This window comes from Anolis sagrei, chromosome 1, assembly GCF_037176765.1.
Source record: "Anolis sagrei isolate rAnoSag1 chromosome 1, rAnoSag1.mat, whole genome shotgun sequence".
Classification (NCBI taxonomy): Eukaryota; Metazoa; Chordata; class Lepidosauria; order Squamata; family Dactyloidae; genus Anolis; species Anolis sagrei.
In genome coordinates this window covers 226274249-226299381 of record NC_090021.1, presented here as the reverse complement: position 1 = coordinate 226299381, position 25133 = coordinate 226274249, and the positions used below count along the sequence as shown (strand labels likewise).

The window sequence follows — 25133 nt, the reverse complement described above, 5'->3', positions numbered from 1 at the left end:
CATGTGTAAAATCTGTCCCAAAGCTTAGCTAAGGTAGAATAGTCAGGCTTCAGCTGGAAAGCTAGCATTCAGGATCATTTGTTGAGTTTTCCTGGCTATGATGCTCTGAACAATTATCTTTTAAAAATGATCCTTTCACCTTTTTTGGCTTAAAAAATAGAACTCCAAACTTTGATTTGAACATGTTGGTTTAAAATTTAGCAGATTGCTGGAAAGATGTTTTAAATAAAGATTGCTTAAGCTTGTGCTAACTTGGTATCCACATCGTAACCCTGAACTGAAACAAAACAGCTGTTGATCCTTTGACTTGACAATATTTGGGACACACTGTACAAACTGTAATCAAAATGTATCCAAGGCCCCTTTTTACACTGCCATATAAAATCCAGATTATCTGCTTTGAACTGGATTATTTCACAGTGTAGACTTATTTATAATCCAGTTCAAAGCAGATCATGTGGATTGTTTGCTTTGATAATATGAATTATATGGCCGTATAGAAGGGGCCTGAGTCTTTAAATGTATAAATAGATTCTTCATGTCATTCTTTCTGCCATCCCCCCACCCTTACTTGGGTTTTGACATCAAATATTCCTGGGCGGACAAGACCTTCTACCTCTCATGCAGTTAAAAAATAACAACTGAAATGTAGACTCTTCAGATAAACAAGAAAAATGAGCAGAAGTGTCTGGAGAACTACGGCAGAAAAAACTTCCAGTTTTCTCTTTTGGAACATAATCAGTTTTCACAGCAATAGAGAAGAATGGGTAGGTGGTTAGAGACAAACTGCTTTGGGCAGCAAATTCCTGCCCCTACAACTCAGTTGAAATGCTGACTAAAAGCAATCCAGATGCTTGTTTTGCGAAACAGACTGAGAACCAACGACTCATCAAACAAACAGTTTTAAGCAAACTCTTTCCTGCATCTTGTTGGATCCAGAGGGCCATAATTCCATCTTACTGTGCATGGGAATTTTGTAATACAGCTGACAGCAAGATGTAGTAGAATTTTAAGACAGAAGGGGAATGCCCATTTCTAAATCCTGTTTTTTAAAAAAGAAATATAACTTGATTGTTAAACTGGAACTCTGAAGGGAATCCAGATGACATTGGTAGTAGTCATTTATGATGAAAGAAAAAAAAATCAGATCCAGACTTAGGCTATTTCTGCTCAGCCAAAATAAAGTGGATTCACTGTTACGATGCTGTGGGAAATCCAGACAATGCATGGTTGGATTTGCAGCAGAAGCATTGCATTCATTCATTAATTTGGGTCAAGCGGATATTGCATTGACTTTGGACCTTCCATTTAATCAAGGTCAGGATGTGGATTTAAGCAATCCAATTAACTGCGGAGTGCCTGCACAGGCATCCTACAAACTGGGTGGAAGCTGGGATGGAGTCCACAGTATTATTTTCCCTCTCCCACCTCCAAACAAACAAATTGGTAAAAAAAGACCAGTTTCTGGGTGCTTGAGTGCAGCAAAAAAGAGGCATAAGAAAGCATTGATCATTCCTATGTGCAAATACCACAAATCTCAATTTGCCAATCAATCTTTGGTCATCCTTCCTTTTCAGCTGCTTTGAAAATGTCTAAGGTTCCCTCTCCTCTCTTCACTGCCCTCCTTTGTTCTCTGCAATAATCAGATTTTGCAATTTAAGTTCAAAGTACAATAGTAATTTACACATAATTAACCCAGCAAGGAACAGAGAGGAGAGGACAGGTCAACTCAGGGAAAAGCAAACTGCTTCAGCTTCTCCTACGTTAGTTTGTGTGATCTTCCTCTTTAATAACTTTTGCCATCTTGACCACACTTTTATGTTGCTTGACCATACTGTTTTAATTGTGAAATGATGGTGGATATGGTAATAATATGTCCAGGTCTAATCCATTATTTATTTATTCTTGAGAATATAATCTACTTGTTTATGGGTTTGGTTTCTTCCCCCCCACTCCTCCCCCTGCATTTGAAGAACAAGTTTACTTTTGGTCTACATTGTACCTTGAAATAGGCTAACTGTAGAAAATCCTTAGTATCATAAAATGCAGTAAGACATAAGCCTTGAACTAGAAATTTGTGTAACTCAACAAATTCAGTTTTGCGTTTCTTTCACTTAACTATCTACTGTTGCCCATTAGATTGGATGCTCATGGGCAGAAGAACCTTTCCCAGATGTGATTTATAAATAAAAACAGCAACAATATCCCCTATTTTCTGATGGCCATGTGATCCCTTTGGAAAGACAACAGAATCTGAAATGGGCCTAAACATTGATTTATGCTTATTTCGAGAGTGAACACTGCCTTGGGTATTGCCTTGTCATAAATAAGAACATAGTTTGCTTTTGGGGGTTTCTTAAGATGTTGATTGTTTCAGCTGTAAGGAGTATGGATGTTCACTGAGCGACAAAGTACAGGCAGCCCCCAAGTTATGAATATCCAACTTAGAAATGACACATAGCTAAGAAAAGGGGTGAGATAACAGGAAGTGAGAGAAATCTACCCCTAGGGAGGGAAATTCACCACTGAAAAAGTTATCACTGGGAAAAGGTATCTCAACTGAAGTTTTATCACCAATCCTAATTTCCACAACAAGCCTTTTTTTTTTTTTTCAAAATCCAATCATCACAGGGACAGAAAGTGAAATGAACTCTTCTGAACGGGGGCACAGGCAGCAAGACAAACCACACAAGGGTGTTGTTAACCCTTTCCAATACTATTCAAAGCATGCAAAAATGTACCTGTTCTGACTTATATACAAATTCAACTTAAGAACTTGGGGATTGCCTATACAGTAGTTTTATAGGCAGTTTCTGTGCTCCAAACCACAGCCTTCCTACTTTACTCCTACCATAGATTAAAAAAAATGCATTCATTCTTTAAAATAAATATTCTTTAGATATACTTTCTAAAAAAAAAAAAAACCACCATCCCAATAGCAGCCATCTTTGCCAAGAAGGAATATCTGTGATTTAGCCAAATGAGCTGTTTTGTATTCAAGGATGTTTCTGATATAAACATCCTATAATGATATATTGCAATCTGCTTTTACTTCTGGGCAAAGATAGGAAGTTCAGTATACAGGACTTTTTTTGGCAATCTAGTCTTTGATATTCACTGGGATGAAGAGCATATGACCCCCACCAAAGTGAAAAACTGTGAATAAAATAAAATTTCCATTTTTCTTTATCTGAGAGAACATCTCTCTAGGACTCTCAAGGTTCTCCTTAATGACTCTATGGTCAAACTTTGCCAGAAGCTGACCACAGAATCCTACTGGAGGACCTAGATATTACTAGAGAGATCAAATCCATGAATAATCAAATCCATGAAAGTCAAATCTGCAAATGTTGAGGAATGATGCTATGTGTATTCAGAGTTCCAGATCACACAGATAATACTTCCTGTCAACAGCCCACATAGACTTCTGACTTTTCCACTTTTGTGGTGTGGAGTGTATCTTTGTTGCTTTTGTGTGCATGCATTCTTTCCTTTCTTGCATTTAAATAGATGTTTCTAGGTTCACTGTTTATCTATATAATACTAGGCTGCATCTGAAACCTCTGAAACAAAGTATTTTGTGGTATTATTATATATAAAGTGTGTGGCTCTTTAAATCTTCAGCCCGTGGGCATTGTTAATCATCTATGCATTTCAGCTTCATGTTAAGATGAATCCTCCAGTATTTTCATTTGCCTAGAACTATGGATATATGGTAGCATTCCATAGTCTCCCACAATTAATTTAGAACTTTTAAAAAGAATTTTTTGGATGTGCAGCTTGTTACTAGACATGTTGTGTAGGATCCCATTTTTTTTATTATGCAAGCTATTTGCATGTTGGCTTTTTGAAACTGGAATTTACATAATTATTTCAAGATGGAAGAGGACACTGCTGAAAATTAAAAGGTCATATGAGAAGGTTTTAATAAAAGGAACCAGTGAGTACATGTGATTTTAGATTTAGTTGAAATCTGATATATACAATTCTAAAACTGAAAATATTGGTTTAATAAAGTTAAGCTCTGAAATTCTGTTTTTTTAAATGCAAATCCCTATGCACTGCTCTTACATGTCTTATATAAGTATGCAAAGCCTAATGCAGAGAGCCTTGTACTTTTTGTTCCTTCACATCTCCATTATGTTGCTTTGGATGTGACACAAAGTAACATGACAGAGATGTGAAGGAACAAAAAGTGCAAAGTAGAAGAACTTCTTGCTCTCTTAGCACAAGCACAGCACATCAAAGTCACTTCAGAATCCCTTGGGATTTCTTTTACTGTCACCATTTGTTGCACAGGTCTGGGTAATTCCCTGTAAATGAGAGTTTCAGTGCTCTTCTTTTACTGATATGACCCAAGGGAGATGCTTGGGCAATTACCTACAGCAGGGGTTCTCAAACTTTTAAACTTTTAGAGCTCTTTCTTGAAGGAAACGTTTCTTGTGGAACCCCAATAAATTTTTGAATACACGGGCTGCGTTGACAGATGTGCCAAGCCGGTGGCAGATGGCCTAAGGGCTCAGCGGAGCACAGTTTGAGAACTGTTATCTACAGCAATCCAGTTCTCCATCAGGGATATCCTAGATTTAACCCGCTCTCAGAGCATGTAATAAACTCAAAAAAGTTATCTCCTAAAACCATATCATATGAGAGTGACATTAATTTTTACCACCTCTCTTCTCCAGGCTGAAGAAGAATTAGTAAAAGCCCAGAAAGTGTTTGAGGAGATGAATATCGATCTTCAGGAAGAGCTGCCTTCACTATGGAATAGGTGAGCAGTGGAGAGTCCACTCTGCTATATTTGTGTATTTACTTGGCAGGTTGCACGACAGCTCCAAGAAAAATGCAGGGAACAAAATCAACCTCTGTACATGGCATTCATTGACCTTGCAAAGGCATTCGACACAGTGAATCGCAGCGCTCTCTGGACCATCCTCCACAAAATTGGGTGCCCTGACAAATTTGTGAACATCCTGCAGCTCCTCCATGATGACATGATGGCAACAGTCTTGGACAGCAATGGCTCCCAAAGTGACCCATTTAAGGTGGAATCAGACATCAAACAGGGATGTGTTATTGGCCCAACTTTATTCTCCATCTTCATTGCTATGATACTTCACCTTGTTGATGGGAAGCTTCCCACCGTAGTGGAAATCATCTGTCTGACACATGGCAAGGTATTTAATCTCAGCAGACTGAAAGCCAAAACCAAGGTTACAACAACATCTGTTATAGAACTCCAGTATGCTGATGACGTCGTCTGTGCGCATTGAGAAGATCTAAACACCTTCGCAGAAGCATATGAGAAGCTCGGCCTGTCATTGAACATCAAGAAAACCAAAGTGCTGTTCCAGCAGACACCAGCCAACCCCTCTCCAATGCCAGTGATGCAGCTTAATGGTGTAACATGAGAAAATGTTGACCATTTCCGCTACCTTGGCAGCCACCTCTCCACCAAAGTCAACATCGACACTGAAATACAACACCGCCTGAGCTCTGCGAGTGCAGCATTTTTCCGAATGAAGCAGAGAGTGTTTGAGGACCAGGACATCCATAGGGATACCAAGGCGCTTATCTATAAAGCTATTGTCCTCCCAACCCTGCTATACGCCTGCGAAACGTGGACTGTCTACAGACGTCACATGCAACTCCTGGAATGATTCCATCAGTGCTGCCTCCAGAAAATCCTGCAAATCTCTTGGGAAGACAAGTGGACAAACATCAGCATGCTGGAAGTAGCAAAGACCACCAGCATTGAAGCGATGGTCCTCCACCATCAACTCCGCTGGACCGGCCACATTGTCCAGATGTCCGACCACTGTCCCCCAAAGCAGTTGCTCTACTCTGAACTCAAGAACAGAAAATGGAATGTTGGTGGACAGGAAAAGAGATTTAAAGATAGGCTCAAAGCCAACCTTAAAATCTCTTGCATAGACACTGAGAACTGGGAAGCCCTGGCCCTTGAGCGCTCCAGCTGGAGGTCAGCTGTGACCAGAAGTGCTGCCGAATTTGAAGAGGCATGAATGGAGGGTGAAAGAGAGAAATGTGCCAGGAGGAAGGCGTGTCAAGCCAACCCCGACCGAGACCGCCTTCCACCTGATAACCAATGCCCTCACTGTGGGAGAAGATGGAGGTCAAGAATAGGGCTCCACAGCCACCTATGGATCCACAAGAATACTGATCATGGAAGGCTATCCTACTCGTCCAATGAGGGATCACCTAAGTAAGTAAGTAAGTACTTGGCACGTTGGTAGATGAAACAGCTCAAGGTGTCCTTTTAGATTGCTTGGGGTTCTATTAAAGCTCAACTTTGTTTGTTCTTATTGTTTCATTTGCTAAGTGTAGGCAATGGGGACAAGTTCTGACTAACACTATGACTGCAAGTGAATTACTAGAGGAAATGAGAGTCTATTAGAAAGTGACATGTCGTTAGAGAAGAATTATCTGCTTCTGACTTTAGTAATCTGTATTATGTTTCATTTGCCAGCCGTGTTGGTTTCTACGTCAACACATTCCAGAGCATCGCTGGGTTAGAAGAGAACTTTCATAAGGAAATGGGCAAGGTAAGGATGGACAACACTCTTCCTCTTTTTTAGGAACTGTTAATATGGTAATTGGCATTTCCTAAACCTTTTCTCAGTTGCTTTGCAAAGGGCTGTATTTGTTGTTATGGGAACAATTCTTCATTTCAAGCCTTTCCCATCACTCCCAATTCCCAGTTTCAATATGATTGTTTCATGATCATCATTCCTTTTGTGAGGCCACAACATGAATGACATGGATTGGAAACTGCTCGAGAATACTGTCAATGTTGCTTTGAATTCCCTCAACAGAAAAGAGGAATAGAAATGGAACAAAACCAAATAATTATCCCGCGTGGCCCTGCTGCTTAGTTTTTCGGTAGGCTTGTCCTTCTTTCAAAACTTGTAAATTCTACCACCTAGTTCATGGTGCTAAACACACTGAAGCAGTTTCCATGATACTGGTTGAGCATTCCTTGTCTGGAATTCCAAAATACTCCCTAATTGCCCAGGCAATCATTTCTTTGTTTTCTGATTTTTTTCATGTACAAAATCATTACGAATATTGTAAAATTATTAAAATACTGTTAAAATATTATTTATAATTATCTATGTGTATAAGTTATATTTCAACATAAATGAATTTCATTATGTATATGCAGGTACAGTGTTCCAAAATCAAAATAATGATACTGAAATAAAGAATGTTTTTGCTGCTAAGCATTTCTGATTAGGGGCACTTAACTTGTAATTCTTAATATTCATCTGCTACAAACTTCAAAAATCTGTGGTATGATGGATTATTCCCACCAGGCTACACTAGTACATTCACAAGGCACTAATATATAATATTGCAAAGTGTATAGTTCAGTTGGTGGTGCAACTGCTTGCAGATGTGATTTCTAAGGAATTGCTGCATCCACTGTGGCATACAGAGCTTCCTTCCAATATTAGGGAGGAGGAAAATGAAAGCAAGATGGCCTGCCTCTCTCCTTCCCTGGATGCTGAACAAATAGCACAACAGGGAATAGGAGGTTATTCAAAATGCTAGAAAGTATACACAATGTTTGAACTGGATCTGTAAACACTTCATTACCTTGAGGAAGAATAATATTTTAACAAGTAATTATTAAAAAAGATTAGGACAAACTATCACTGCAATGTAAAGAGAATTTTCCAAGCAGTTAGGAGGCTCTTGCTTTGCATGTCTAAGATCACAAGTTGAATTCTGATAACTCCATGTAAGACTGGGAAAGATTTGGGCCTGAAATCCTAGAGAGCCACTACGACTTTCTGAAGATTTGGATGTGCAACTGAAGAGCAATTTGTGTCCTCTGTATCCCATGGAAGGCCTGCACAACTGTATTGCATTTCCATCAAAATTGGCTGAAAATAAAAGCCAAGCACTGCCTTAAAACAATTTCTAGTTAATACTTCCGTTTACTGCATTTGGGTCTTTTGTTTTTTAGAGTTTGTGGGATAGAAGTTTCAGTGTATTTGTTGGCCATTTGGAGCCATTAGAAGAAGAAAAAAAGGGTTGGGGTAGTTTGCATGATTGTGGGAAATAAAAAATATAATTGGAGAACATGTAACTTAAGAGTCAAAGTTATTCCACCAGTGGGATAGAGAGGAGTTCTAGATCAGTGGTTCCCAACTTTGTTTTTGACCAGGACCACTTGACCAGAGACCACTTTCCAACATTAGTACCAAAAGGGTTACTAATCAGTTTTTGGTCAACTTTAGATTTGGTCTGGTTATTTGGGGTGCTGATTCAGAAAATTGCATTGGACAGACCACATCAGCTCTAGTTTCTGATACAGAGCATGTTCCAACCAGTAGTTGCCATCTGCTCGCCCACAGAAAACCATATTTAATAAGCCTCGACACTATAAGAGGGTTTTGTGAGACCAGTTGCTCTCGTTGCAAAGGTGTAGTAATGGTGAGTCCGTGGACCATATTTTAGTTCTTGTGGACCCCTGGTGGTCCATGGACCACAGGTTGGGAACCACTGTTCTAGATGGAAAAAAACTGGATTAAATATGAAGCTGCTTCAGATGTTTCTAACTATGATGATGGAATGCTTGATTTTGAAACTAGTTTCTGGGAAACAAGCACTATCACAGTTATATTCTTTCTGTTGGGCTTCTTTAGAGAACTGTTTGACCTCAATGGAAACAAAATGCTGGATCAGATTGAACTTTGGTCAGAACCAGAATGCCTATTCTTTTATTTTTAAATCAAGCGCAAGCAACATATCATCTAGATGTTGCTACATTGCAACTTCCATCATGCTTCAATATGGACTCTCGTAACTAAGATTGATGTGCATGTGGTCCAATAACAACCAAAAGACCACTCCAACTTAAAAGCTTAAAGGGGCATTGACTGGTTATATATTCAAGAGGGAAATGTATACCACATTCTTGGAATGCTTATTTTATTTGACATCCTGGAGTTCTTTCGTCACGGAACTTGAGGATTACAAAGTATAGGTTTCTCACAAGGTCTCCCAATCAGGAAGTTACAGAGAGAACTTGAAATTGCTTAACTGATGTTTTGTTGCATTTTGCACCATCAAACAATATACTGATCTCAAAGAATAAATTGTCCAAACTGGAAAATGCCCTTCATTCTGTCCACCTTAGTTTTTCAAGAATTTGGCAAAGGTTATGGAACTCAGCAATAACTACAAATTTGTGCCCAAATAAATGCACTTTAGGAGGTTATTTGGTTATTACCATTAGGTTTTGCAAGCTGCTTAAAGCACTTTTAAGCATTTTGTGGAGTGGCTGTATAACTTTTAAAAGTAAAAACAAGTAAATATTGTACAGGAATAGCCCCCCCCCCCCCCAATTACTTTAAATTGGCATATATTGATGTTCTTAGCTACTGACAGACAGAACATCAAAATGCTGATGCACTTTCCATATAGGAAAGGAAATTCATTGCCCATCTGTCTATTGAAGCCAATTAAACCAAGAAACCAGGAAAAGGGAGTGCCAGCTCTCTAGTTGTGCAGAATATATAGATTGATTATAGGACTGCAGGGATCTGGACACACAAAATGAGCATACAGGGATACTGCCTATACTCTGCTTGGAAGTACCTCAAAACCTTTTCACAAACTTCATGACTGCTTTTATCAACACAGACAAAAATGCAAGAGCATAACACTATGCATAGTATCATTTCTTTTTGTCAACTCTGCACTTTTTTTGGGGACCAAACCTTGGGCACCCATGATACCATTTGCTAACAAGATTTTAATATCTTACTGTTTTTCACATTTCCCCTTTGGATAAAAGTTACGTGCATGAAAGTTTTCTTTCCTTAAGCGGCATCTGCACTTTATTGAAGCCAGGTGAGTTCAATGGATCGGCTGCCATGGCAGACACATGTCTGGCGGCGAAGACGTCATCCTCTTCGTTCCCCCAGTGTAAATGCTAAGCTTGGCTTAACATGTTGTTTTGTGATAATCGGCAGTTCCATAGCAACCGAGGCTACAGTTGCAGGCAATTTTCCTAGCTGCAGATGGGAAGAGTGAGCAGAAGGAAGGCATTAAATCCCAATGAAAAACAAAGCCCCTGTGTTGATGCATGGAGCGATAGCAGTACAAACACGTGACTGAAGGAATAGAGGGGGAGAAAAGGCAGGAAATAGAAGAAACATGAGCTGAATTTGTTTTCTAAATTAGATATAGATAGTGCTCATGTGGCACCTGCTTCTTTAGGTCAACCAATTGCCCTCAGTACCAGTACTCGATGCTTTCCAGTTTTAAGTAACCATGAATTAGGGGGAATGTGAATAAAAGGACGACCCATTTCCAGTGGGTTCCTCTTCTTGCAGCTTTGGATGCTCTTTAATGCATTTGTGATATGGTCTTTTTGTTGATGTCTACTTTGAATCTTTCTTTCTGCTGAGCTTTTACTTTATTTTAAATGTTTGTTTCAGCTGAACCAAAACTTGAATGATGTCCTTGTGACTCTAGAAAAAACACATACAACAAGCACCTATCCTGTTAAAGCTCAGCCAAGGTTAGTAAATGTTAACCTATATCAGTATCAAAGTGACTATGGGGAAATCTTGCATTTGTGGTAAGGGTGGGGTTAGGTCTGTATTTTTGTTTGTCTTATTCATTTGACTTACATGGGTCATTAAGCATGCCCCTCATCTCTCCCTGCTTTCATTCTGCCAACAAAGGAATTGACTCATCCCATGCATTTATCTCCCTTGCAGACTGCAGACATGTGTTTCACCATATGGATGCCATTTCCTCACTTGCAATGGACAGCACATAGTTTTTAATATGTGCTGAATATGGTGACACATACACCCTCTTAAACAAGGTGGTATGAGAAAGGTGAAAACAGGGAGAAATGATATAAAGACATGGAAAAGAATATTTTTCTGTTTTCTGTTTTTAAATGAGTGAAACTCCTGGGTATGTTTGCTGCTTCTTTCAAAGAGCAAAGTGACCCACAGAAGTCTAGTTTTTCCTACTCTGGAGATAAGTGCAGCCAGTTTCTGTGTGCTGGGCTGTGCTTTAGTGGCACTGGGTGGATTCCATTGAAAAGGGGGCAACCTTTGGCACTCTAGCTTCTTTGTCTTATTGTAATGCAGTCTGTAACTAGTCTAGGTATGTGTAACTGAACTAATTACACATTCTTTCCCTCTTTATCCCTACCTCCCCTTTCCCATTCTTTCCTCCTTTTTTCTTCCCTTTGTCCAATTTTAGTCTGTAAGCTCCTTGGGGGCAGGGACTTCTTGATTTGAATTCTGTACAATGCCGTGCACATTGTTGGTGCTATATACAAATTAATAATAAATAATAACACTATTATAATAATAAACCTTATTCCGAGCTCTGGGGCTAAAGGCTGGCCCTTTGAGCTCCTTGGCTTTGTTACTTTTGACTCATATTATTAAGAACTGGGGACCAGCTTGAACTGTGTTTTCATGCACTTGCAAATTCAGTAAGAAAAACTGGATGGAGTTGAATGCACATATGACTGCACACATGAGGACTTGACATCCTTAAATGGCTGTATGCACCTCAGATGCCTAGTCAATTTTAAATGGTTAGGATTCACACAACCATAATGGTTTTAAGTGGTTAGGATTCACACAACCATCAGGCTGTGGTAGCCAGCTTTTGAACAAGGCAGGATATTAAATCCAATTCACAGGGGAATTCATTAGCGTGTCTTGGATAATTAGAGGCTTTCTGGTTTAATTGTTTACATTACAAATTTAGGCATTAAAGAGCTATGTGAAAGAGCAAAACCCTCACAACTCAGTATCTTATGTTTGAGTTAATATGCACATCTGGACAAACATATGGGCAAGGTATTGTTTCAATTATTCCCATCCACTATATGAGATAAATGTCAGGGTATTTATTGTCCTCCTCTTATTTTTGAAGTAGTGAAGGTCTTGAGTTCCAGAAGGTGAAACTAAAGGAGGGAGCCATGTATCAGTTTCTGTTTCTTCCACACTTATTTGAGGAACTCAGAACATACTACCTTTTTCAGCCAAGTTCACTTGGCAGCCTTTGCAAGGAAATTAATTGTGTCTGTTATGCTGTTTTAGTTTTGAGGAAGCCAAGACAGCTGAGGAGGGAGGAAAAAGAGGAAGAAGGTAAAATCTGTGAGGACTGTCCATATATACACATTCTCTTTCCCACCCTGAGATTTTACAGTTAAGGGGACGGCAGGCCTCACTTGTTGGATGGGATGGCCTCTGGCCCTCCACCAAATGCATGAGTGATGAAGCAATTTGGGAACTCAGACTCCCAGCTGCTGCGTGTCCCAGTTGCTGTAATGAGATGAATGTGCCAAGCCAGCATTAGGGAAGGGGTGGCTGTGGCTTCACTGGATTGCCTTCAGAGGATAAATGGAGGTGCATGATACCTTTTCTGCAGTCACCCATACTCCCAGACCTTTGTCAAATAAATCATTCTGTATCAAGCTTATAGGAAATTGTGTAGCTGACATGCAGCTAGCATCTTATATATTTTTGGCCAATGTATGGAGAAACCTCTCTCCCATAAAGATATGGACTGTTTTCTTATAGACCATCTATGGATTCTGCAAAAAAGACCCGGGTCAAAGATACAGGAAGACTTAAAGGAGAGTGGGAGAGAATTGAAAATAGTTCCATGCTCTGTTTTACATGAAGTAAAATACAAGTGTTTTTACGACCAGTGTTGCAAGCACAGAGACTGAGCAAAAGAGCTAGAGATAATCTCAAGGTTGATTCTTTTAGGTGTGCTATCTTACATGTAGTGGATTGGAGTTCAGAAAAACTGAAAGGATATCAGTTTCAAAACTGCTTCTAAGATACTCTCTCCAGGATCTTTCTTTTTATTTTGTATATATCCATTGAACCCAACTGAATCTGAATTTTGAATAAAAATGCCTGGAGTTGCTCAAAGGCATCAGACCTTAGGAGGGACATTTTCCTTGATTGCTTTAATTTAAGCTTTATTTTTGTCTGCTTCTAAGTAAGAGTCAATGTAATTTCAGCTTATTCACAATGGTCTTCTCAAGGGGGTTCTTTGGAAAGAATTCTATTATATTTGCAGCAATGTTTTTGTTGGTTGTATTGATATATTTGATGAGAAACCTCCAGAATGACAACCATTTACCCCAACAATGGATCTGAAGACAGCAGAAAAACTGTGACATGAAATGATAAAAAATAGACTTAAAGACAGTTACAGGCAGTCCCTGAGTTCACTGAGAAAAAAAGTACATGCAGTCTCTGAGTTATGAATATCCAACTTACAAATGACACATAGTTAAGAATGGGGGTGAGACAACCAGAAGTGAGAGAAATCTACCCCTAGGAAGGGAAATTCAGTCCTGAAAGAGTTATTATCATGGGGAAAAGGTCTCCACTGAAGCTTTATTAACAATCTTTGTTTCCCAAACAAGCCTAATTTTTCAAAATGCAATGATCACAGGGACAGAAAATGTGGTGAAATGAACAGGGACACAGATAGCAAAGCATAGAGATGTTATCTAAAGCTAAAATAGATATGTATTTTTGACTGGAGTTACACTTAAAAATAACTGTTCAGACTTACATACAAATTCAACTTAAGAACAAACCTACATAACGTATCTTATTCATAACCTGGGGACTTACTGTATACCAATTATATTGGTCAAAACAGAGAGTTGAGTTAGGGCTGAAGCTAAAAAAAACAAAACATATTTACCAACAGTTTTAAGTATCACAAATATAAGAGTCTGAAAATCTCAGAAATCCGAAACAACACTGTACAACATTTTAAACATTTGAAAATCCACCTTTAAGAAAAATGTTTTTTGGTAAAGACAGAAGGAACTGGGCATTGTGCTAATTCATTCCTTTTTTCATATTCCATTAGTTTTACATGGTTTGAGTTTCTGTAGGGTCACTCTGTGATACATTTAAAGGTGCACAAATACATTGAGACAACGCTTGGAGCCTTAACACCAGCTTGTTACCTGGCTAGAATTGTGGGACATGATTTTATTTAAGGAATTATATGATTATCTACATCTACCTGGTAGTGAATATTTAAACAGTGTATTAGAAGCCTGGTTAGAATCTGTTGGTGATTCCATGTCATGTTTAAAAGGAAACATAGATGTCTGGGAATAGAAGTTTGCTATTGTGATGGGTCCGATCAGGCTCACAGTTTGGAAAAACATAGTCTTCCTGTTTGTGTATTCGTTCATTCATTCATTCATCTTTGGTTTACATCCTTCCTTCCTCCTGTGAATGAGATTCAAGACAGCTTTCAACCTTCTTCTACCCCAACTTCCAAGATTTTCCTCAGTGTATTCTGAAATAACCTTGAGGTAACTGGAAGGAGGAATGGTGTTAGGTAGAGTGCAGAGAAAAGCATTCCATGCAGTTGATAAACATTTCTCCACTGACAATGTCCGGTGGGCCTCTGCTCTGCTAAGTGTATCTGATGTACACTGGGAGGTGGTCCTGTAGGTCCTCTTTGAATGAATATCTTCATGGTAACCACATTAGCTCATACATGGAATCTTCACCTTTCTTTCTCATTGGTTGAGCCCTGTTGTAATGGAGATCACTTACGTGTGCCGTCCTCAACAGAAAGAAAACTAAACTGTTCTCCAGGCTGAGGAAAAAGATGAGCAGGTACCAGTACAGCGAGCTGCATTCCTCATTTGGTCTGATTTGGATGCAGAAATCAAATACCAGGCTGCATTCTAACAGCATAATGCCTTGTTAGCTTGGTGACTGCAATTGAGTGGTTTGCATGATCCAAACGGCTTTGCTTCTGGAGTTGTTTTAGATTGTATTTGTGTGACTGAATAAACTAAATAACTTACTTTGTTCTTTAAAAATCTTATCTCTTTCCATATTTAGCACTGAAAATAATCCTTGCATTTCCCATAGTTTAAAGCAAGGGTTATGCTAAAGTCCTTAACCTGGCTTTTTAATTTAATCTACACAGTTTTTCAACAAGGCAAATAACAGCTATTTGATATAGGGGCAACACTCTGGGCTCTTGGAGATGAAGACATAAAATTCCCTTTCCCCTTAGATGCCTTCAACTTTGCCAGCTCCTATGATGAACTCGTAGCCATATATGGCAAGATTTGAACTGGAATGTTCTATGTTTATGCCAGAACTTTGAAAAGATACTTTTTTGAGCTACTGCTCTCAGAAAATCTCAGCTGCCATTGCCTCTGCAAAAAGCCCCAGCTTTGCGTGCAGCTGCAGGGGATGCCTTGGTGCTCAGAAAAAAATTGTTAGGCATTTGTAATTAGCAATAACAGATGGAGATGTCTACAGTTACATATCTCAGTAAGCATATTTCCCTCTTTACATTGAGAATTTTTGTTGGACACTGTCTTATATCACACACAGTACCTAATATTCTTCAACCTCTGTTGGTTTGCTTCCCTGAAAATGTAAGGATTCTTGAACTTGATGCCATATTATTGACATATGACCCAGATTTCTTTTTGAACACAAGAAGCTTGTGGAAGCCTTGTTATAGTCAAGGATGAAAGTAAGCATGGAGGACATGGGACAAAATAGGACCTATCACTTCCTCATCTTTTAACTGTAAAGACATATGTCTCTTTTGCTTTAGTGAGCTCTTTTTCTGCCTCCTTGTACTCTTCCTTTATACTCTGTGGCAGCCTAGAATGACATAATTTTTTCTTGATCTAAAAAGGTCAAGTTTCAGTTGTAAAGAAAAGCAAAGCCCATCATTTTAATTTCTTTGTATAATTCCCGGGAATAATGTAGAATTCAAAGAATAGGGAAAGCTGGGTGAGTGCTTGGGTGATATGATGTTTTATTACAGTGTGTTCATATACTAACCTGTGGAATAAATATGCATGGTGGCTGGTGTGACTAGAGGTCTTTGTGTTGAAAAAGAGAGCTCTTCGTTGCTTTCTTCCCTGCTGTTACGGCTATGTATGTTTATGGATAAGATTCAAAAGGTGAAACAAGTCCAATGAGGCAAAAAGAAAAGCCAGAAGAAAGATGGATGTGGTTAGAGCTGGTGATCTATTTTCATCACTTGCATCCTTATCATCAGTGTAATCCTCCATCCATCAGAAAGTTAAGGTCTAAGATATCTAAGTCCCATCTGTGTTTATTCAGAGGCACATCCCAATGTGTACAGTGGGATTTATTTTCTAGTACGAATGTCTAGACATGAAGAGGCTTTATTGTTAAAGTGTCAGGATTCTTGAAAAATATGGTAGTAATCTAAATACTGAGATAAGTATGGCGTAAAAACTAAGGTTTACTAAAAATAATGGAATTCATTTCAGCTTGTCTGTTGTATTCTTAATATTTCTACTCTGTGTTGTTCAAATATTAAGCCTATTACTCCATTTCTTATTATGTTGCTGCAAATACCATGGCCACTACCCAAATGGCTTTCATGCTTTAGAGATCGGCATACTTATTTTGCAATACTGACTGTTGTGTGGGAGAACACTGAGTCAGGAGGTTAAAATGTGTCTGCTACTTGGTATGTCATGAGGTGGCATGCTTACTTTTAAAGCTGCATTTTAATAAGAGCCAAATTTGTTATTGTTAGAACTTTTATGCGAGCAAAATTTCACCCAGTTATGTATTACATTAAATGTATAGTGTGGCTTTTTTGTGATAAACATTTGGGGACATCAGCATTTGGGGAGGAAAGTTAAATATTTGATTTCCACAATGTATTAATAAATCACCCACAGAGCTTTTTGGCATTGCAGGATGCTCCCATTGGGCCCTTTTCTTGTGAAATAGTGGCCTTTGTTAGTGTTTGTTTTGTAGTGTGGGTGAAACTTCATTCTTCACAGCCCCTCAGGAGCTGCTGTTTACAATTTCTGAAAAGGATACCCAGGACACCAGAGGACATGTTTAGCATCACACCAGTTTTAGCCATAAGATTCAGTTTCATAGCGGGCCATGTTTTCATCAGCAACATCTTGTTTATTCTTACCAAAAAAGAGTGCTTTCTCTCATCCTTAAAACACCTGTATACTTTGCCTTGTCATACGAGCTTGACATTGAATTTTGGGGATGCTTTACATTATATTTTGACATCTTTTCACAAGAGATGCACATGCGCGCGCACACTTTCAGTATTAGTTGGTACACTGTGAAGTGTTCCCATCTATGTAGGGGAAAGCAGCCTTTCAAGAAACTACAAGTACAACAAAAGTTTCATTTTAAATGCTGAATCTGGAACTTTCTCTTCTTTTCTTTCTTCTTTCCTGCAGTGACAGTACAAAAGCAAACAAAACACCTTCGTCTCCTCCACCTGATGGGACTCCCATCACCAGCCCAGAGTCCAAGGCCATCAATCATGAGCCAGAGCCATCCACTTTGGATACAACTGGGGGAGGCATCCCTAAGTCTCCATCTCAGGTAGTGGGGGTTGTTGCTCCTATAGTTTTCTTGAGGACAGACATATCAAATTCATGCTTAGTCAAGTTCATTCAGCTCCTACTCTATTTAGAGTAATTGTCTTTTCTCCATTCATGTTCTTCTACAGTTCTAAAATAATCTTGAACTTTTCTTTCAGCCTAATCCTATCTCACTGCCTAGAAACAGACAATGATACTTCCTCTTAAACAGGAGAGAGTGTATACAATTAGGGTTTCTTACATAATTGCTGTTGTGTATGATTGTACATGAAAGCAAGCAGAGACATGGCTGGGTTAAGAAGACTTGCATTGGCTTGCATAGCCTCTGGCTGAACTTTTGACATAGGACATAAGTAGAACCAGGTAATGCAGCGAAGAAAACAATAGAATTATTTGAAGTAACAAAATAAAGGAATAAATAAAGAATTAAAATACAGTGGGGCAAATCATTTCATGAATTAAGAAAGAGATGTTATACATCTTTCTTGTCTCTAGAGAACAAGAAACAGGTGAATTGGATTAGATGTCAGATTTGGGAATAACTAAAATGCTAATTCTGTTTGTGCGTCTTGGATTTTGTACCATTTATACTGTTTGACAGGCAGTTCAGCACAAGACCAATGGACCTCAATATCCTTTCAAAAGCAAAGGTAGTTAGTTGCTCTTGTGTAGGAGTGGAAAACTTTTAGTTGTCCATATGTTCTGAAGTTCTGTCTCTCAGAAGCCTCAGCCAATATGACAAGCCTCTGCCTGAACTTTTTTGGGAGTTCTAGTCCCAAATATCAGTGGGGCCAAACATTCCTCGCTTGTGTCCTAATGCTGTACACCAAACTACTACAGGAATTTGCCTCTTTCTGTTGCTTTAATATTTTTTGATTAAATACTCCTGTTTGTACTGGAAATGCCATCTGGAATTACCCTTGTTACTAAACTGATTTCTGTTTTACCTGTCTTTATCAAAGAGGTGACAGAGAGCTCACCCTTTAGCCTTTATGTATTGCATAAGATTATCTATTGTCTGAATGGTTGAATATTTCAGCTTTTCTTGTGGGCAGATCTTGCAGAGGAAATGTTGATTAATGCATCTTTTCAGTAGCTTTCTCCTGGGCAGGTATTTATATCCTAAGTTTTTGGAAACAATTTATTCAGTCATTCTGGATGTATTTTTCATATTGTTTCTACTTTATCTTCTACGTCTGTCATTACCTTGTTTTTGAATGAGAAGGTGAGGTCTAAAAGTGCTGATATTTTTGTGTGTAACGAGATGGCTTACTGGAATCTAAATATCATTTGGACAATTTTGAATACAAATGACCATATGAATTGTCTTTTGGTGGAGCCTTTACAGTAGTAAGCTAGCCTGCAACAGTATTGCCTGTATTTGAGGAAACTGATAACTTGCTCCAATGGGTTAGTAGAGAGATGAAGCATCATTCTGGGTACTATATTCTTTGTCTGGTGGGTTTAAAAAGCTCAACAACTCTGCGTTGAGTTCAAGACCATGTGAGTTCTCAAAGGATGTTGGGGCTTGATAGCTGCCTAAAGAGTGGCAAGCAGTAGCTGCCATTGTTTGCCTTCTTTTTATGGTGGGTTTGGTACTTTGAAGAATCATAGCTTTTTCCTTCTCTTCTAGCCATATATGGAAGAGGAAGAGCACAAACTGCTGTTTGTTGGCAATGATAGCAGTAATAGCAAAACACCACTGCATGTTGAAGGGAAGGGAAAACTATGGAGAGAGACACTACAATGCGTCATACACAATGGCCAATGATACTCAGAGCTAGACCTGATTAAATATATTATTCATGGAACATTATCATTTATTCTGATGCAAGGTGATCACATTCTGTTCCTTTTGAAGATCTCACGAGTAAAATGTAGCATTCACCATATTCCATATTTGCCTTTTTCTATTGTTTATTTGTTTTATATTCTTTAAATCTTGTCTTTCCATTTAAAGAATGCCCATATTGACTATCAACAGTTAAATCTCCATTTTTTTAAAAAAAATAATTGAACAGATAATAATAAGCAAGATATTCAATAAATAGGGAGAACTGTTATTGGCTGAGCTATGCCTCTCCTTTCTTTAAATCAGGATGAGGAATTTATGGCTCTCCAGATTCTGATGGGTTGTATCACTAGTTGGCTCAACTAGCTCCACTGATAATGAAAGATTATGGAGAATGTAGTAAAATAGCATCTCTTCCCTATCCCTGGTTTCAAAGGTGCTACTTTATTGGCACAACACTATGCTAATGCAGTGAGATGCTTCTCTATGCAACCAGGCGATCCTCTCATTGCTTGTGATCTAGGAATTCTGAACAGTTGCTCTTAATTGGAAAAGACTGGGAATGCCAAAGATACCATAATGACATCAACACTACTTGTGTTGTACCCCATTCATTTCCTTTGATTCATTGTAAAGCAGATTCTTGAATCACTACAACACCCTGCAAAGTGTGTGAGCATAAATTAAAATGAGATTAGTGTATACATCATGAGTGATTAGGTCTTTCTTATTCCACCTGGATTTTGACACCTCTCTCCAGGCCTAATTAAAAAAAGCTGTGGTGAACACTGCCATCAACTGGTACTTCTATTTCACTGCATTTATAATGTAACCTCTAATATTGTAGCCATGTAAAAAGGTACATATACGCGAAGGCCACAAAATGCTGGATTTGTAAAGCATTAAATTGAACTTTGCATTTATCATTTTGGAAGAATTTTGTATGTGACATAAGCAGACCATGAAAAAGGCCCCCACAAAGCAGTGAATCAGTTAATCCTTCCCAAAATTCTAATTGACTTCTAGCATAGTACAGTGGTTTATATCTGCATATACTGTATATTACTAATTTGGGTGTGTTGAGGAAGAAATAAAATCTGGAAAACTGAACCTGGGTTTTTATTTGGCAGTGTTGACTGACCGAAGTTCAGCTATGCCTTACTCAGCTCAGTGGCTGGTTGACTCATGCTCTCCCACCCCAAACAAACAGTGTTAGGCATCTGAAAAATGCAGGCAACTTCCTGTTCTATACCTGTGTGTACTTTGGCTTATTATTGTGAAAAGGAAGACCAAGTAATAACAAAAAATAACTTTTAGAAAAGATATCTGCAACCTCATGAGTTTGTTTCTTTCCTGTCTGCCTATGAAATCTTGAGTTATGAAGCTGCAAGAAACATCCAATGTTGTCCAGTGCATCCTTGGTATATGCTGGGGGTTGTAGATATCAAAATCCCTTTATACGCAATGGTGTAGTAAAATTGTGTCCATCGTATAAAATAGCAAAATCAAATGTTGTTTTTTGGAATGGTTTCTGAAATATTTTCAAGCCATGGATGGTTGAATAAATAGATGCAAAATCTGTGGATCTCGAGAGACAATTGTACTCCACATTTCTGCTCATATAGGGGAAAGGATCCACATTTCTGCTCATTTAGAGGAAAGGATCCATTCATAAAATATGAATAAACATGTTTCAATAAAAATGAAACATTTTAAGTGATAAAAGGGTAAACAATGTCATATTTTCCTAGCAATTTTGGATGGATCATAACTGTAAACTATTAACCTTTTCATGGAAGAGTTATACTCTATGACTGACAAAACCGAGTCAGTTTAGGGAACGAAAAAGCAAGTAGGAGACACATGATGACATAGTAAAATGTACAGAAAGATGGGAAATCCTCTTCTTGAGTTGAATAAGTGATTTGGATGGTATAGCTTCTTGAGTTGTAAGGCAATCATTACTATCAATGATGTCTGGAAGTTGAACAATCAATGCAATCTTGTTTGTTAAATCCAGGCCTGTTACTGAAAGAACTAAGTCACGTTTCATGAAGGATCTTCAAAAAGTGTGAGAATTATGGAAATCTGTTTTGACACTTTGAGGGTGTTGCAGAGTTAGCCTTGCTGACAAGTGTCTAGCTTGTTCACACTTATGTATCAAGCTCAGCATATTTATTGTTCTGGACAAGCCAGGCTAACATGATTTTGTATAATGTTTTGATCAGGAAACATTTTGAGAATATCTGTGAAACACCATTGAAAATCAACTTATGCTCTATCATTCTATCTAGAAGTATGACTCAACCCTGCAAATTTAAAATTGCTTAGTATATTCTGTTGGAGAGAAGATCTGGGAAGGGAGATGGAGAAGGTGAAAAGCTACATCTAATTGATCCAAGTAAAAATTAAAATATGCTGCTAATCCTTCCAAAACGTAAAAGAAGAAAAAGAAAAAAAAATCTTGCGATGCACTGTGTAGTAGGAGAACAGGGATTCCCAGACCAGCATACTGTATTTTTGTGACATCTGTGGAATCACACAGGAATGCTGTGATTCTAGGAAGAGATGGAGCCAATTTCTAATGGCTTGTATCCCGTTCCAGGAAATCCATTGTAAGTGGTATAGCTGACCTTGTGTTTTTGTAACATTGGGAGAATGTCTTTTAAAAATCACACCAAATCAAGCTGGCTTGGGTATTCTTCTTTCTCGATATGCAGATAGGTATTGCTGCTCAAAGTAGTGCTGCTGTCTTCCCTAGTTCCTCAAGCATTTTTTCTTGTAACATGTAAATCCTCACCTTGTTATACCAGAAGGTTGCATAGACTCTAATTATGTATGCATGACTTTTCATATGCATATTAATTGTGTTACGCTTCTCCTCTGCAGAAGGGAGACCTACCCACGATCTACGAAGTGTAACTAATGATGCAATGCCTTCTTTTGGAAGTGTGTGACTGTTTCTCCCTCCTCCCACATGTGTTTTGTTTTGGTTTTCAGCCTTACTCTAGCCACCTATCCCCACCTTTATTTGTGGTTTTTTAATGTTTATTTTTTTTGTTTAGTTATTTTTTAATTTTTTTTGCTAACTTAGTTCCTGTCTCTGGTTTTTTGGGTGTTGCTGTCTGTGCCGTCGTCATGTGTTCGCTTGCATGCAGTTGAGGAAAGGCCCTCCCGTGCCGCCACCTCCAAAACTCACTCCATCCAAGGAGCTGAAGCAGGAGAACATCATCAACCTGTTTGATGACAATTTTGTCCCAGAGATCAGTGTGACAACCCCCTCGCAGGTTAGCTTCTCCTTCTTCCCTACCCTCTCTTCTCTGCTCCTACATACGCTTCAACCTGTTTCCTCCTTCCTTCCTTTTCCCTTATTAGAGGTGTCAGGCCATGAAAACTGTTCAGTGGGGCCAAAGGTGAGTGTAAGGTGATAACAAACTTTGAATTGGGCAAAAAGTTTCATTAACATTTCTCTTACTAAGTAGTGCCAGTTCTAATCACATGTAAAAGATATTATTTATCAATCATGTTTTCCATGATGTGATTTATTATGATATATGGTCCTCATGATTTATCTAAAGTTATAGAGAGATTCAGGCAAACTGGAGTGTTTGGGGTACTGGCCAACATGATGGTCTCCCCAGCTAATATATTACTCCCTGCATGTGATTTGTGATGCTGGGTCACTTTATTTCTGCAATCCTTAAAAAACAGCTTTTAAAAAAAGTGATTTGGTGTGCTAATCTGAAGTCCCTGTCTAGATTTAGCAGAGCCTACTGTTATAAAACTCTCCAGGGATAAGGAGTTGAATTTAAATCTTGATTAAAATTAATTTTGAGAAATAAATGGGTTTTGTATCAGTGACTTTAGATGTTTTGGAAGCAGACTGCAGATAGACTAGTGCTAGTCTTTGGGGCTGAACTAAACTGTTCTAAAGCCATTCGCTTCCTTCAGCTTTTCTGAATCCCATGGCCCCTCAAGCTATTCTTATAAATTTGACAGACCTTTTGATATATTGTATTTCAATTTATTGTCAAAAGGGATAGGCAAGTGGGTAGATGTACAGAATTGAACTTTCACAGGGGTTACTTAACCAAAGTTCCAGTGAAGGAGAAAAAAAAGCAAACTGACCAGTTTTCTGGCTGCATTCTCACAACTCATCTTATGATTACCATCACCATTACCATCATCATGATCAGGACAGCTACTTTTATTTGTAAAAAGACATTTATTCATTGAGTGACACCTCTAGCATGTCTATTTCCTGACTCCACTCTTCCTTCCCTATCTCAGTGCAGTGGCCTGCGACTTTTACCTCTTCCTCCTGTTCGACGGCTGAAACGTTGCGTGAGGGGCCTGGATTTGGGAGAAAAGGCAAGTGTAGGACACAGGTTATGAGAGTTGTGAGGTCACCTCACAGAGAAATGTGGAGAGTGGCTGTAGAGGTGCATTAGGACTCACTATGAACTGGATGGGAAAGAAACAAAGATGCAAAGTTGACACTTTGCTAGTTTTTAAAAAGCCTCCCTAGTGGTCAGGTTTTATAGCTTATAGTCCAGAAGAAGGAAATGGTGGATCATTGCCTAAGAAAATCCCATGAAATGAATGGGTTTTCCATAGGTCAACAGGAATTTGATAGCATATGGGATAGCACAACAATACCTTAGTAGTGACTTTGTACTCATTGCTAAGGTATTGTTGCGATAGATGAATATAGCCTTGAGCATGGTTTATGTAGAGCAGGAGTATGTAAAATTCATGCAGGTGGTGGACTGCATGAGAGATCCCCAGATAATCTGGATTATATGGCAGTGTAGAAGGCACCTTAGTTGACAGATTTTGGAGGCTGTCAAAACCTGGTTTAATGTAGGGTACTTTTATGAGTACTTTTTATTAGGCAGGAGAAAGCAATTCTGCTTGGATTTTCTGCTTCATGTCCCAGTATGTCCAAGCAGTTGAAAGGGACCTAATTTGGAATGGTGGAATGAAGTATCCTCTGCTTAAACCGTCTTTCCATTCCTTCATCTAAATGAATTCCTTGCAGCAGCTATCAACAACAATGGGAGGGGTCAGGTACAGATGGCTACTTTAATGCTTGTGCAGCTACTAAATTTGGGGGCAGGCTATGGATTTAGACTGGAGAAACGACAAGTGGAGGCGGAAAGGGTTGAAACATGCCATCTCAAGGCACCACTACCCCCATCTCCAAAGCAGCTCACCTGTCTTCAAAGCAGATCTACCCATGTCTTGTTTAGTTTAGCTTTTAGTGACAGGCAACAGGCAGATGTTATGCTAGCAAATTTATTTTTTTCTGAAGAAATCAGGGACACAGGTTAACAAGAAATCCTAGGACGAAGCAGAATGAAAAGGGACTTTACCAGTGTGATTTGCAGTAATAGAATAACAAAAACTAAAACTGAGAACACTTGCACTGGGAAGGGCAATGGACTGATGAAATGAGCTCAGAGCAATAAATTTAGTTACATATCTCATATTTCCTTTGATATTTGAGAAAGCCGTGGGCCACTAAACCTTCCATCCCTTTCCACACCTATCTTTCCTTGTAGCATGCCTCAACAGTTGTCATACCATGTTTTATATTCTCTGTTTCTGTATTTAAAAACCAAAAACCATACTTGTGCAAATATAGCATTCAGCTTGGAATGTGTTCAGAATGCAAGATGCCTGAACTGGAGGACAGCATCGTTCTAAAGGAGTCTGGTTTTTCCAACAGAGGAGTTTGTTTCCTAGAAAAGAAAACCTAGGGCTTTGGGTTTTAATGTACCACTGTGGATGGTTCTGTTTGTTGCTGGGTTCATTATTTGGGAGGAGAGTCAGGGGAAACTAACATGAAAGAGGGCTTGTTGATACCTGGTGCAGGTGACAGGTAAGGCTGCAGCTGTTTTGATTTTC

General features: G+C 38.7%; 1 protein-coding gene across 13 annotated transcripts in view; it reads left to right on the top strand.

Annotated features, from left to right (window-relative positions):
- BIN1 (bridging integrator 1) overlaps positions 1 to 25133 on the top strand; it is a 142945-nt gene that overhangs the window by 100612 nt on the left and 17200 nt on the right. For 4 of the 13 annotated variants that reach the window (XM_060774050.2, XM_067473584.1, XM_060774091.2 and 1 more), the window contains exons 8-13: positions 4686 to 4771; positions 6488 to 6563; positions 10473 to 10555; positions 14637 to 14681; positions 17285 to 17432; positions 22382 to 22510. In XM_060774050.2, coding sequence (XP_060630033.2) covers positions 4686 to 4771; positions 6488 to 6563; positions 10473 to 10555; positions 14637 to 14681; positions 17285 to 17432; positions 22382 to 22510 — 567 coding nt within the window. Of the gene's footprint in view, positions 1 to 4685; positions 4772 to 6487; positions 6564 to 10472; positions 10556 to 14636; positions 14682 to 17284; positions 17433 to 22381; positions 22511 to 23513; positions 23595 to 25133 lie in introns of all 13 variants that reach the window. The other 9 variants (XM_060774108.2, XM_060774099.2, XM_060774126.2 and 6 more) reach the window with 4 other exon arrangements.